The sequence below is a fragment of the Macaca fascicularis genome, chromosome 7 (genome assembly GCF_037993035.2).
Source record: "Macaca fascicularis isolate 582-1 chromosome 7, T2T-MFA8v1.1".
NCBI classification, from domain to species: domain Eukaryota; kingdom Metazoa; phylum Chordata; class Mammalia; order Primates; family Cercopithecidae; genus Macaca; species Macaca fascicularis.
Genome location: NC_088381.1, coordinates 105,575,055 through 105,591,584, shown reverse-complemented (window position 1 = coordinate 105,591,584; position 16,530 = coordinate 105,575,055). Strand labels below are relative to the sequence as shown.

Here is a 16,530-nt window from a genome sequence, read left to right as displayed (position 1 = left end):
AAACTATATAAAACTCAATATGTAATTAGACTAGAGAATATAATATAGAAGTATATGCTTTTAAAAAAAACCATAAGGTGATTATTATTCCTAGGAATACACATGTTTCTTCTAGAGAGTAAAAACTATAAAATTATAATACCCTTAGTTGTGTAGGTTGTGCACTAAACCATTTTTGGATATTTTCAAATGATGCAGATTTTCTTGATAAGAAACACTGTGAAATAATCAAATGAAAAATATACATTAGCCACAAATACTATTTGGTAAGCTAAAATATATAACCCTTGGCTAATAACTGTTTAGGTAAATTAATGAAATTCAGAAATACTAATTAAAATACAGATACTGAGTTTGAAGTCACTGACTTTATACAGAGGAAGAGAACTTAAAATCTATCAATTAATGTAGAAGAGTGTATAATAATAAAAACTATCTTGTTTTTTTAAAATTCAACTTGATATAACAAACACCAATTACCTGCTATGTACAAGGTAGGACAGTGCAAAGCTACCCAGCTGGTGTAGGTGGCACTGGTGTGTGTGAATGTATGACAGATACGCTAAGCCATGAATCCCCTTCACCCTGGGGCTGCTTTAGTGGGAGCCCCTGGATAGTCTCCTCTAATCATGAGCAATCTCAACCTTATAGTTCAGGAAACCACGCAAGTGTTACCACTTACTATAATAACACCCAGACTGGTGTTATTATATTAAGAGTTGGAAAGCTCTACTAAACTAGACTGCAAAATACAAAGAAAATGGCACGTTCCATATCCTTAAGCATAATAATGATGCAAACAGTAATAAAGAAATATCTAGGCCAGATCCAGTGGCTTACACCTGCAATCCCAACAGTTTGGGAGGCTGAGGCAGGAGGATCACTTAAGCCTAGGAATTTTGAGACCAGTCTGGGCAACATAGTGAGACCCCATTGAGCCCGGGAGGTCCAGGCTGCAGTAAGCCACCATTTTACCACTATACTCAAGCCTGGTAGACAGAGTGAGATTTTGTCTCAAAAAAAAAAAAAAAAGGACTATATTAGGCACTAGTGAGAGAAAAATAAAACCATGTCCTAATTGTACCCAATAAAGGTCAGGTCATTGGATACACTGCAGTTAGTTATACTAAAAGTCATGACTATGCATCTGATCACCATTTAAAGTGATCAGTCTTACTGTGTTTCATGGCCACAAACAGTTTCTCCATTTAGTCAAAGACTCATATACATGTTCCTTTGATATTGAAGACCTATGCAAGAATGACTGAAAAAACTAGAAGTGTTAGAAAAACTCACAACAAATATCCTGCTATTGTTTAGTGAATAACATCTTCTAACAGTCATAAAAACAGCATATTTGAGAAAGTAGAAATGTATCTTCAGTAAAGATAGCACTGAATGGTCTGAGCCATTTCCCAGAATGAGGAAGTACCAAGAAAAAAAAATTTTTTTTTGAGACAGTCTCCCCCTGTTGCCCTTGATCTCCCATGCTCAAGCCATCTTCCCACCTCAGCCTCTTAAGTAGCTGAGATACAGGCACATGCCACCACATCCAGCTCATTTTTTCGTTTTTTTACTAGAGATGGGGTTTCACCATATTGGCCAGGCTGGTCTCGAACTCCTGGCCTCAAATGATCTGCCCACCTCAGACTCCCAAAATGCTGGGATTTACAGGCATAAGCCACCATGCCCGGACCCAAGAAATAATTTCTGGAATTACCATAATTAATATCTGGACTGTAGGCAGATATACTAAACAATCTTAATTAAGAACAAAAATTGTACATACCCAAAAATTTGTTCTGCTATGTCGACGAAAAGTAATGGCACTGCTTTTATATGAAAATTTATCAGTTAAAAGTCTGCTTGCTTGAACACTCTGTGATAAAAAGATAACAATTTTAAATTATGTTTTGGAATACTTTTTAAAAGCCTACGATGACTGTTACTTCACAGTACAACATTATTAACAAAAGAGAAAACATATGAAAGTAGTGTAATTCTAGAAAACACCAGAGATGCATCAAAGTCCAGCTACAGCCATAGTATTTGGCTAAAACCTGCAATTTGGCTTCAGTGTTGGCATTTAGCAAAATGGTTACTTCTACATTATTTCTGACATCCTTAATCTTAGGAGTGATCGATGATCCTATGATCTCACAGGTTAACATTGAATTTATGTAGCATATTAATATTAGGATTATGAACAAAACATTATCTAGTTTGCTTGTCAACATATGAACATTCATTGTTAAATACAAACAATCATTCTAAATGTAAACTGGAATGAAATTTGCCTTAAGTGCTTTATGCTTTGAATTCTATCGGTTAAGTATGTAGATATATTTATTGTTGTAAGAGTAAACTGCCACAATAATTAATGTTATTATTAAATGTGCTACTTCTCTATCTTGTAATCAGTGGTTTGGATATGCAGAAACCTAGAAGACCTAAATTTGACAGCTGGGTGGATTAATGATTAATTAAATCATACTACTACTTTGTTTTTTGAAATTGTTAGGTCTTGAACACTAACATTAAAATTTTTTTAATATTTATTGAACAAAAAGTCAGATTTTAAAAATATTATGTAATTATTACTGACAATGGAGAAGGCTATGGGTAACTTAGGAATCACCAAGCATTGAATTTTTGCTAAAAATCCTCTCAAGTTATATTTTCAGAAAGTAGTGATAGTACAATGTATGGTAAGATAATTACCGGACATAATAGAAAGATACTGGTCACTTTCATCATTATTCTTTAAAAACAAACTACATGGTATACCAGGTATTTTCAAACCATTTTGTCATATGCTTACACAAGATATTGAAATATGATGGAATAGCAGATATTACATATTTAAAAGAATGCTTTTAACAACAATAAGGACAACAACCTTAGTACCATGCTTCATAGATATCAAAACTTCGGAACTTATTAACAATCAATGGTTACTTATTTTTAAAAAGGAACCTATATGCTGGAGCCTTGGAAACTGTCAAAATAAAGCCCAAACTAAGGTATCTTGAGAGGGCACTTACAGTGTTGCTTATGTGATATCCAATGGAAAAAAAAAAGTCCCCCTACTCTACCCCAAAGATATTGTTGAAATTGGTATGCATGCAATAAAAGCTGGGATGCAAAGAGAAATGGAAACAGTTTCTTTAAAAGTCAATAATGACTTCTGCTTCTAATTATGTAACATTAGGAACTCTGCTGAGGACAACTGAGAGCTACATACAATTTGAAAAACAATGGTCAAACCATCAGAGAGCTAGCAAAATGAAAAGATGAGCCAAAATCTGAGAAAAAAACAAGGACCAGAAAAAGTAAGCCTACTATTCAAAGATGCTTTGTTCTCAGAATGTTTGCCAAAACAACTATAACTCTGAGTTGCAGAGTTGGCAATTTCTTGGGGCAAGGGTGACAAAAATCAAAGTCCAGAATCTACCTGAGATGTGGAGCCTGATAACACATCCCAATTATATATAAACTGGAATACCACAGGGGTACACCCTCAGATTAAAAGTGGGTGGAAATAATCAACTTTTTTGTGGACTTTCAATCTGGGCTCTATCACGAGGGTAGTCAGAGAAACTCAAGCCTCAACTTTAGATTAAAGCTGTTTCTAAATGGTAAAGACCTCAGGTTCTAACAAAAATGTCCTTTGGAGCAAGAAAATGCCATAATGCCATTCTAAGTCTCAAATGTTTCCTTAAAATCATGTTTTAAATACAATGATAAGCAAACATGTAAAGACAGACAGGTATACAAACAAACGAAACACCATAACATAACAGATTTAAGGAAAAATAGAAATACTAAAAAGAACCATATAAAAAACAAGTTTAACAGTATATTATACACAACTAAAGAGAGAAATTCGTGGACCTCACCGATAACATAGGTTAGAAGAAATTGTCCAGAATCCAATACCAAGCACAAGAGAGGAAAAAAAAAAAAGGTACCTAATACATGTGATTAAAATCCTAGAAAATGAAATAGAGAATGGATAGAGATTACTAAAAATTTTCCATAGCTAATGAAAGATGTCAACTACAAACTCAAAGGATTTCAATATGTGATGAATAAAAAGAAATATACACCTAGACACATCATAGTGAAACTATAGGAAATGCAAATGAAAAACTTAAAACCGGCCAGGTTTAGTAGAAGCAGAAAATGCATTAGCTTCAAAGTCTTTACATTTAAGACTTACTTCTCAACAGCAATAATGAATGCCAGAAAATAATGGAACATCACTATTGTGTTAAAACATCTGCCAATATATTATACTCAGATAAAATATTCCTCAAGAATGAAACAATATGAAGACATTTTGAAACTAAGAAAAACCAGGGATTTCACCAACTGCAGACCTTCTACCCCTCCTCTTAAAAGAAATTCTATAGGATACAATTTAAGCAGAGGGTAAAATGATTCCAGATATAAGTGTCTGAGATGCGAGGAAAAAAAAAGAAAAGCAAAAAAAAAGAGATAAATATATGGGTAAAATTTAAGGTATATTACATAAAATGAAAATTTAGTTTGGACTTTAAAAGCTAAGGATCAAAGTAAGAGCATAAGTCAAGAAAGGGAAAACGGAATCAAAGGATTCTGAAGTCACTGTATTTTCCTGGAGGAGTATAAAGGTATTAATGTATATTAGATAGCAATAAGTTAAAGATGCATATTCTAGGGAAACTGCCACAGGAATAAGAAAAACATACCGTTGACCCTTGAATAACATGGGTTTGAACTTCACGGGTTCAGAAAATCTACTTATTTACAGATTTCCTTCTGCCTCTGCTACCCCTGTAACAGCAAAAACAACCTCTCTTCTTCCTCTGCCTCAGCCTAATCAGTATAAAGACAACAAAGTGAAGACCTTTATGATCATCTACTTCCACTTAACTAACAGTAAATATATTTTCTCTTCCTTATAATCTTCTTAATACCATTTTCTTTTTTCTAGCTTACTTCATTGTAAGAATGCAGTACATAATACATATAACATATAAAATATGTGTTAATTGACTGTTTATCAGTAATGCTTCCAGTAAACAATAAGCTATTTGTAGTTAAGTTTTTGGAAAGTTGAAAGCTACACATGACTTTCAACGGTGCAGGGATTGGCACCCCCAACCCTCACATTGTTCAAGGATCAATTATATATAACTTTTACAACAGAAATGATAAAACACAATACACCCAAATAATTGGCAAAAATTAAGCATACAATGGGTAAGAAAATAAAAATAACAATGAAAAGTGGACGTAAATTTTAAATAGGCCCAATTAAAAAACAAAAAAAAAATCCAAATCTATTTAATTGTTTTCCTCTAATCACATGTTGTTTACAAAAGACACATCTAAAATATAAGAATACAGAAAGGTTATGTGTAAGGGAACAAATATTTAATAAAGGAAAATTGTTATCAATGCATTAATAATAAAGATAGACTCTAAGGTAAAAGTGTTTACTAAAATAAAGTAGCTCAGTTCATTACTGAAAGTTTTGACTCACAAACAACGTTTAACAATTCTTCATTTGTATGCATCTAATAACATGGCCCCAAAATATATAAAGTAAAAATTGACAATATTACAGAAAAATATAGACAAATCTACACCACAGTGGCAGATTTAAACACCCAGCTGAGGTTGAACAAAATGTCATTCTGCCTTCTTGTTTTAGCTCTCGTACTGTAAAGAAGTTTCCTTTTCATGGCCTATTTAGTGTCGTGTTTTTCACATTTTTGTGCTTTTGATTTGTGATTTTGCTCTTTAAAATGGTCCCCAGTATAGTGCTGAAGTGCTGGCTAGCGTTCCTAAGTGCAAGAAGCCTGCAATGTACATTACAGAGAAAATAAATGTGTTACATAAGCTTCTTTCAGGCGTGAGTTATAGTGCTGTCGGCTATGACTTCAGTAGTAATGAATCAAAAATATATATTAAATAAGGTGTTTTTAAATAGAAAACCTCATAAAGCAAGGTTATGTATTGATCAGCTGATGAAAACCAGAGGCTCACAGGACCCTCGCCTTCTACTTCCCCTAAGGGCAACAGTTCAATATCAAGTAATTCAGTGCTTGAGGTGACTTTATGGAACATAACTACCACAAATGACAAGAATCCACTGTACATGTTTACTGTATCTGTACCTCACACCAAAATGTAAGCTCCATGAAATTAGTGACCTTGAATTTTCATTGCTGCAGCTCCAGCCTCTAGAACAGTGACTCAAACATAGAGGTGACTGGCATGTATTTATCTGATGAATGAATGAAAAAATGACATGTAAAAAGACTCACGTCTTCATTTTAAACAAGACCAAGAAATTCCAAGTGGGATGAATGAGAACTACAGTGTCTGAATACTTATTATCAACACTGGATGCTGCCTGGCAAGTAATTAGAACAATAGAATTTTATGCCACATCAAATTGGAATGCAAGAGGCACAGGAAAATAAATATACATCCACAAATACAAGTACTCCAAAATTTACCACCCACAAATCTTTCTGGAAAGAATTAGTCAAAAATATAATCAGGAAAACAAAAATGATTAGAAGAAAGGAAATGATATAAGACAAGAAATTGTGGAAAGAAAATTAAGTCAGAAAAACAGCTAAATCTATGTAATTGTTGATGCACAGAGTGAACACTGAAATTATCAGGATCAAAAATATTTAATGGTCTCAAATGTGGCAGATGGCAGATGGGAGTAAAGTGAAACATTTTAAAGTCTTAATCCTTCATAGAAAGGATATAGATTCTGATTGACTCTTGATGTGTTTAAATACATGCCAGATATTTTTAAATAACCATGAAAATGTAAAATCATGAGTATATTATATCCAGACTACTGAATTTTATTTAAAAAAGAACAACTGAAAAATATAAGTTTAAGAAAAGGAATAACAGGTGAAAATAAAAAAGGCAGCATCAAACAAAAAAAATAAGTTAAATTTGCTTTTTAAAAATATGAGCACATAGATCTGTGCATCTAAATATCATTTCCCATTCATCAGAACCAGGAGTCTTTGAAGAAAGAGTCAATGCCAGTTCTGGTGAAATGAAAATGTCGGGTGAGCTTGAGCTATCTTTTTGTGCCAGAAAATGCTATTGGATCTTTTTCTCCTGGTCTCCGGGAGTGGACAACCACCAATACTGATTTTCTTTCGGTGTTGTAGTAGTATCAATACTACTTTTCTAGTGGGTTACTCCATGGTCACCAGTTCTCACTAACTCTTCCTATTCCTGCTACAATTTCACTTCTTTTAAAACAATTTTGCCTACCCTCAATTCCCTACATTCACACTTTCCTGTAAACATACATAGAAAAATATATGCCCATACTTTGTAAACAAACATATAGTTTAAAAAACATTGCACTCATATTACAGAATCCCTACTCTGTCAGCTCAAGTAGAAGTAGACATCAACAGTATAGGATAAAAGGAAGGTACAGGAATAGGCAGGGGGAGCCTTCAGAACACTATGCAGATTTGACATCTGTGAAAGGGGATGAGAAAGGAAGGATTAGGTAGGAAGAGCTTCAGACCACGGAACAGTTCTAAGAAAGATTCAATCAGGCAGATGAAAAGTCCCTGAGCCAAAATTGCCCATGAAAGCAATCACAATCAAGCAGGAATGCATCTGCTCTAGCAACCACCTTGTGCTCAGTCCCTGGCTGGGAGCAGCCCCAAGGAAGCATGGCCTTGGAGCAAATGCCATGTTAGGTCTACAGGACAGCAGCTGGAGGCCGCCAGTCAAGTATGCCCCCTCAGCAGATTTTCTTGAAGCAGATTGTGAGCATCATATTTTCATGGATGCCACATTGACTTATGGAAATTAATATTCACCAATCTTTTGCATTAAGGTAATCTTTTCATATACTTTATATTATTAACTTTCTCCTTCTAGCTCATGACATATTTTTCAAAAACAATATGTATTTTCTCAAGTAAATGAAAAGGTTAGACTGCATTATTAAAAAAATGCAAATATATATAGTCTTCTAAGATTTGAAATATACATACACTTTGACTAGGAATTCCAAACAGAGAAATACACATGTGTGTGCAAAGATATATATTCAAGTATTTTAAGTGAAAAAAATTAAGATGTAGAATAATATAAATTACAAATGCATATATGTAAAAGTATTCATTTGCACACACCTGCATGACATAAATGACAATGAAAATGTCTGAATGGATACACAAAATGCATTTAACAACGGCCAACTTCAGGGAGAAGAGAACTGGAGAAGGACAGCATTAAGGAGGGGGAATGCTCTTTATGTCATATTCATCTTTATTGTTTGAATTTTTACTACAAGAAAGCATTCATATACTACTAGTGTGATTTCTGAAGCAATTGTAATAGCCTTTGCCACTCTGAAAACAGCACAGACAGTAGGGAGTTAACAAAAGAGAACAGAAATTTTAAAAAAACAGAAATCACAAAATGAAATAATAATAGTAGGACCAAAACACCATATGTTACTTATATGGCACAACTAAACAAAACAAAACAAAAACAACAAAAAGTATTAACATAAAAATATTTCTGAACACAGAGAAAAGAACACAGGGCTAGATATACTAGAGTAGAATTCAAACACTGAATAGGCCAAACTGGATCATTTCAAATCAATAAGAGACAAAATTCATAATAAAGACAAAACATCTTCTAATCACAGAAAGTAAAACTGTTAGTAACACGTGGAAATTTTTTTTTTTTTTTTTTGTATTTTTGGTAGTGATAGGGTTTCATCATGTTGGCCAGGTTGGTCTCCAACTCCTGGCCTCAAGTGATCCACCCACCTCAGCCTCCCAAAGTGCTGAGATTACAGGCATGAGCCACCACGCCCGGCTAACATATGGAAAAATTGACAAAACATAACTTCATTGAAAATCCGTATTTAATTAAAGTCTTTATAAGATCAAATGAAATAAATATACCACATAAAATGTAATAATATTATAATAGCTAAGTCTATTATTATTTGAGCACCTACTACTTATTGAGCAATGCACCATATAGTCTCTCATTAAATCCTCAAAAAACACACTGTGCAAACAAAAAAAAGAGGCTTCATGAGGTTAAAATAATAGTACAAGGTTACCCAGGAAGTAAGTGGATATCAGATTCGAGACTATCTGATCCCAAAGGTATGCTCTGCTTAGTCTGGCCACAATATAAAAATGATAACAAATAATACCACTGAATTAACTGAGAGATATTGGGATATCTAGTACAAAAAAGCAAATATCCATAAATTCCAAGAAACTGGTATTTTGAAGAATATATTTCTTACACTAATAAGGTTTTAAAATAAAATTTTAAATAATTCCAATAAGCTTTTAAAAAATGTTTAAACACTATGGTGTATCAAAAAGAAAAGGAAAATTGCAATAGAAATTACTTTGAAAATAAATAAAGACACTGCAAATGAAAAGGTTTGAAATAAGGTCAAGTACACAGAAGAAAACTCATAAATTACTTATTTAGAAAAAAGAAGAAACATGAAGAAATTAATTAAGTTTTCAGCAAAAGAAATTAGAGTCTGGGTGTGGTGGCTCACACCTATAATCCCAGCACTTTGGGAGGCCAAGGTGGGCAGATCACAAGGTCAGGAGGTGGAGACCATCCTGGTTAAAATGGTGAAACCCCATCTCTACTAAAAATACAAAAAATTAGCCAGGCATGGTGGTGCGCGCCTGTAGTCCCAGCTACTCAGGAGGCTGAGGCAGGGGAATTGCTTGAACCTAAGAGGCAGAGGTTGCAGTGAGCCAAGATTGCACCACTGCACTCCAGCCTGGCGATAGAGTAAGACTCTGTCTCAAAAAAAAAAAAAAAAAAAAAAAAATTTGAAAAATGCCAACATAGAATGTCAACATTCTATGGAAAGCAGAAAGCCAATAACCAAAAATATGTTTGAAAGGAGAAGTAACAACACTGAATTAATATTTAATCCAAAAGGGTTTTGGTCAAAGACGGTGGGTTAAACTCATGTGTTTTCCTGGTTGACTGGCCATGATATGTAACAGCCGGGGAACTATGTATTACATATCTTTCTAAAAAAATAAAATAAAAGGGATGGTGTCATACTGGTATGAGTATAGTAGTCTGACACATATAGAGAAAGCACTTAATTTAAAAACAAATGAAACAAGAAAAAAACTACTTTCTAAAAATTCTATTCTAAGAAAAAAAATCAGAAACACCATCAGAAAGGAAAAAGAAAATGATGCAATATTAGAAATGAATATTAAAACTGACAAAATATATGCAACTCTATGCATATAACTTATAAATTTCAACTAAATACATAGCTTTCTGTAGGAATATGTTGCCAATTGACAAGAAAAATAGTGAATATGAATAAGCTAAGAATTAGAAAAGAAAAATTTTTAATTATCAATTACCTTACCAAATGGCTCAGATGAGTCTGAACAGTGAATTCTTCCAACTTTTCAAGATTATTCCTATGCCATATCAATTTCAGAATATTAAAAATGATGAAATGCTATCCAGTTAACCTTATAAAGCAAGAATAGCTCTGATAGCAAAGTCCAACAAAGGAAAAAAAAATACACTACACAGATATTTCACCCATGAGTATATATTTAAAATTAAAAATAAAATATGGCCTAACAGAATTCAACATAATATTTAACAATAATACACTATGAACAAGGAATCCAAGAAATGCAAAGATATTTCAATATTAACATTCTAAACGTGTAGTATCGACAGGTTAAATATGAACAAGACTCCAACCATGCCTTGGTTGCAGGGAAGCTAGGAGATAAATTGATGACCCCATTTCAAGCAACAGCATACATGAACTGAATGTCTTCATATTAACCTTACCTCTGGCTTTATTATGCTATTACTCATGTTATGTTTTCCCCACAATTTCTTTAACTTTTTTGTTTTATCCTTTTCTGATATATGTGTTTTCATAAGCTGCCTACAGCGTTGTGCAAATAAAACAATCCTGAATGCCACTAAAAATTTATGTACAATGATGCTCATCACTGAAATACTGTAAAAGAAAAAAAAAAAGGAAAAAGCAGAAAACAGGAGGAGGAAAAAGGAGAAGAATTTTTACAAACCAAAGAAAATGAACCAAAAAGTGGGCAGCAATTCTCTGTGGGAGAAGAATAATAGGTTATTTGGTTTTATTTCTCCTTATTTTTCTAATTTTTAAAATGATCAGTATAACATAAAATGAGAGTAATCATTCTTCTTTAAGGGAAGGAAAAAGATTACCACATTTGGGTATTATTAAATGTTTTTAATATTAATTTAATTTAAAATGTGATTTTAAAAACAAATGAAAATACCATGAAGATCTCTAAACAACTCAAGTAGCTTTATATCTTGAACTCTCAATCAAATAAAACATTCTTTCAAAAAGAAAACAGAATATTCTTCTTAACTAGCTAAAGTCACATGGATAAGTATAACATTTTTTAAATATACATTAAATATATAAAATTATGGATGGGCATGGTGGCTCATCCCTGTAATCCCAGCACTTTGGGAGGCCAAGGTGGGTGGATCACCTGAGGTCAGGAGTTCGAGATCAGCCTCACCAACATGGAGAAACCCCCGTCTCCACTAAAAATACAAATTTAGCCAGGTGTGGTGCCGCAAGCCTGTAATCCTAGCTACTCAGGAGGCGGAGGCAGGAGAATTGCTTGAACCCGGTGGGGCAGAGGTTGCGGTTAGACAAGATTGCACCATTGCCCTCCAGCCTGGGCAACAAGAACAAAATTCCATCTCAAAAAAAATTATATATGTGTGTGTATATGTATAGAACATATTTTATGTATATGTATTATTATATGTATTATATATTATATGTATAGAACATATACATATAATAAAATTATAAATTCATAAGTATGTAGGTATATAATTCTATACATACATATAATTATTTACATATATAAATAATTTCTATAGTGATATCCAATTAATCCTAATTATGGCAATAACTGGTAATTTATATAAATGTCCAGTAAAATTTAATGTCACAGCCAATTATACAATTTAATTATTAAATAATAACAACAACAATAAAAGAGAAAACCCATTTGGTATGTTACCTCATATTTTGGATATAGAGTTTCCTTCATGACAGATTCTGGAACAGAGAATTTAGGTGCAGCTGTATTCCAAAACAACTTCGTGAATTCTGGATAAGCACACATCTTTGAAAACAACATAAAAGGTTATTAGAAATGGTACGAAATGGCCCCAAGAGTAAACACTCAATCTCCTGTCAAAATTATTTTTAGTTGCTGAGAATTTTTGGTTCCATAGCTTCTGAAAATCTGGTAAAGAATTTTTTTAAAGCCATCAGGTTAGCAACAATGTAAAAGTCTGCATTACCAACTGACCCTAAGGACTTGGGGAAATTTGTAGAACACACTGGAGGCCAATTGGCCATATCTAGTAGAGTAGAAAGTGTACATGCCACATCTTCCTGGAATTTAACTTCCAGCTATATAGTCTAGGCAAATTCTTTCACACATGCATGGGAAAATGTGTATGGGATATTCACAGAGCATGTGAAATAAAAATATTAAACCCAATCTAAATAGCCATTAATAGAGTAACATAAATAAAATGTGGTATACTCATAAACACCATAAAACACATTAAAATACAAAAATTATGATCTAGAGGTGGATCTTAGAAGCATGGTATTGAGAAGAAAATAAGCAAGTTTTAGAAAGAATCATATAAAACCATGTCATTTATATAAATGTATCCAGAAAACACACAAAAAAAGTATTATTTATTGGTTAGGCTCACGAATACATCTAGTAAAGTATAAACTCATGGAATGGAAAAACTACTATAATTATACCAGTAACTGCTGGGTAGGGAGGAAGAGAAATGGAATTAAGAAGTACAAAAGGCCTTAATTTAATAATTTTTAAAATTTTATTTAAAAAAAAATGAAACAAGTATGACAAAATGTTAACATTTCCAAAATCTTACTAACATATTCTCAGGTGTTTGCTAGTTTGGTTTCTGTATTTCTTTTCCAAATAAAAATTAATCAGGCCTAGGGGATATTTTTAGCGACGTGAAAGTATTCTGTAGAATTGTGGCTACATGACATTATACATTTTTAAAAACCCACTGAACTTTGAAGCATAAGAGTTGAATTTTAATGCAATGCAAATTGATGCCTACGGCCATACCACCCTAAATATGCCTGATCTCTTCTTTAATATGAATTTTTAAAAATCATTTAGGAGGTCAGGAGGAATCCCAGGATGGAATGCAGAATGTAATAAAACAGTCTAACTATATTACAAACATATGAAACAATCTCACCCAAAGGGGTGGGGGGAAAAGTTGTTGACCTCAGTTACGTTGGAAATGAGGACATAAAACTTAAGGCAAAAGAACTGTGCACATAGTGTTACACATTAGGTAATAAAGTTGTATTCCACATGATTATGAATTAACAATTCTGATACTTCTATGCATGTGTACTGGAATTGAAAAATTTAATAAATTGAGGGAGAATTACGAAAGACTGGTTTGTCACTGCTGGAGTACAAGTGGAGTAGAAAAAAAGGAAGGAAACTAGAACGACCCATGAGGTAATGGATTAGAGTTGGATGCATCAGTAAGAACTCATATTTAGCTTACTATAGATACAGATATTTACATATAGAAATATGTATACATACATGTATTTATTTATACAAGTTTGTGTACACACATATATTTCCTTGCTTTGACAGCTGACAAGACCTGGAAGCAACAATGCCCAGTAGAAACAAGTACACCTACTGCCTGGATCTTAGTTTTTAATTATATTCCCCAATAAAGAGACCTAGGACTCCTTGTTGAAATGGCTGATTCTAGGACTAGGGCAGGAAATATACAAGATGAACCTAGAATATCTAATACTGCCAAAAATTAAGAAAGTGTTATTTAAAAAATCCCACAATGATAGGGTGTCAAAAGAGACATAGGAGCCAACTGAAGGAGTTCCCAATGGCCAAAGATCAAAAAATTTTATCAAAACTAATAATAATAATGTAATATTGGATTACAACTCAAAGTATAATGTAAATATTCTCAAATTATACTGACATAAATAAATGACTGAGTAAATAAATAAATGAGAAGAATAGACACACTTCCTATACAGAAGAATTCTAATAAATTTTTGTAGACACTCTACCCTCAAGGAGATGGAGCATAACTCCTCACTTCTTAGGTGTGGCTGTGCATGGTGACTTTCTTCTGAAGAGAATAATATGGGAAGGGAAACAAAGAGAGACTTTAAATGAAGAAACCTGGTAAACACTACCTAGCCAGGTGATGGAGGTTAACATCAACATTGATAAATCATGTCCATAGTACATACCCCTGATACCTGATGAAAACGGCACTTTTTACCTCAGTGGTCTTCCTCAGAAAATCACATAATCCCATCAAATCAGAGAAACATCATGGCTGGGTGTGGTGGCTCACACCTGTCCCAGAACTTTGGGAGGCCAAGGCTGGAGGACCACTTGAGGACAGAAGTTCAAGACTGGCTTAAGCAAGTAAGACCCTACAAAAAATCTTAAAAATTAGCCAGGTATAGTGGCATGTGCCTGTAGTCCTAGCTACTCAGGAGGCTGAAGTGGGAGGATCACTTGAGCCCTGCAGGTCAAGGCTGTAGTCAGCCACGATCATGTCACTGCACTCCAACCTGGGCAACAGAGCAAGACCCTGTCTCTAAGGAAAGGAAGGGAGGGGAGGAGATCAAGCAAATCCCAAATGGGAGACATTCTACAAAATACCTGACCAGAACTCCTCAAAATTGTCAAAGCCATCAAAAACAAGGAAAGTCTGAGAAAGTATCACAGCCAAGAGGAGCCTAAGACGGACTTGATAACTAAATGTAAATATGGTATCCTGGATGAGATCCTGAAACAGAAAGAGGACATTACATAAAAACTAAGGAAATCTGAATGAAATGTGGATCTTAGTTAACAATAATGTATCAACATTGGTTCATTAATTTTAACAAATGCACCATACTACTGTAATATGTCATATAAATTCCCGAGGGCAGCCATAACAAATTACCACTGCTTGGCTTAAAACAACAAACATTCTCTCACAGTTCAGGATTCAAGGTGAAGGGAGGGCCATGCTCCCTCTGAAGACTTTGGGGAGGAATTCCTCCTTGCTCTTCCCAGCTTCAGGGGTTGCTGGCAATCCTTGGCATTCTTTTGCCTGCAGCAGCATCACTCCAATTTCTGTCTCCACCAGCACATGGCCTTCTTCTCTGAGTGTCTCTGTGTGTGTTCACATGGCATTCGCCTTTTATAAGGTTACGGGATTCAAGGCCCACCCTATGGATGATCTCATCTCAAGATCCTTAACTACATCTACAAAGATTCTATTTCTAAATAAGGTCACACTCACAGGTGCCATGGGTTAGGACTTGGACATATCTTTTGGAGACAACTATTCAATCCACCATTACTATGTTAATAATAGGAGAAACACAGTGTGGTATGTATGGGAAACTGCCATACTGTCTTTGTAGGTTTTCTGTAAGTCTAAAACTATTTTTAAAAATAAAACTATTATAAAACAATAAGCTGGGCACAGTGACTCATGCCTGTAATCCCAGCACTTCGGGAGGCCCAGGCGGGTGGATCACTTGAGGTCAGAAGTTTGAGACCAGCCTGGCCAATATGGTGAAACCCCATCTCTACTAAAAATATAAAAATTAGTTGGGCATGGTGGCATATGCCTGTAGTCCCAGCTACTTGGGAGGTTGAGGCAGGAGAATAGCTTGAACTCAGGAGGCAGAGGTTGCAGTGAGCTGAGATCACACCATTGCATTCCAGCCTGGGCATTGCAGTGAGATTCCACCTCAAAAAACAAAAAATAAAATAAAATAATAATAAAACAGTAAAAAGAAAAAATTTTTAATAGTTACATACGAAAAAATAATAATCAGGTATTCATGACAAGATCTTGAAGAAAATGTGGTAAGATTTTAAAATAATAGCTTTATGAAGCCACAATATTATTGATAATTATGTTTTGCCACAATATTGATAATTATGTTTTCTTTAATATTTTTATTTACTTGTAATAATATTTAATTGGACTATGCCTTTTCCCCAAAATGATCTGTCTTTCACCAGGAAACTGAGCTCAATTTTAAAGCATCAACTGCAAAAAGACATAACTCTAGCTTTAAAAATGAATGCTTAACAATGACATCTGGAGTGTGGATGATACACAGACTTTCCAGAGTAATACATGAAAACCCAAACCCAGTAAATAAAGATTCACTATTATAAGGTGTCACTGCATCTGGAGTGCTTTTATTTCTAGTCAGAGATATAATCCTCAACTATTCCATATACTTGATCACATGTTTCCTGTTTCCCAGAAGAATACAGTATTTTGAGAAAGGCAGATTTTGTAGTTGCCAGGTAATTTTTCCAGCATAAGACTTCA

The 16,530-nt window shown here is 34.0% G+C and overlaps 1 protein-coding gene across 2 annotated transcripts in view; it reads right to left on the bottom strand.

The window, feature by feature from the left end:
- TTC6 (tetratricopeptide repeat domain 6) overlaps positions 1-16,530 on the bottom strand; it is a 217,927-nt gene that overhangs the window by 79,843 nt on the left and 121,554 nt on the right. For both annotated transcript variants that reach the window (XM_005561122.4, XM_073998505.1), the window contains 3 exons: positions 12,135-12,239; positions 1,790-1,879; positions 143-217 (listed from right to left, as the gene is read on the bottom strand). In XM_005561122.4, the coding sequence (XP_005561179.3) occupies positions 143-217; positions 1,790-1,879; positions 12,135-12,239 (270 nt within the window). The remainder of the gene's footprint in view (positions 1-142; positions 218-1,789; positions 1,880-12,134; positions 12,240-16,530) is intronic.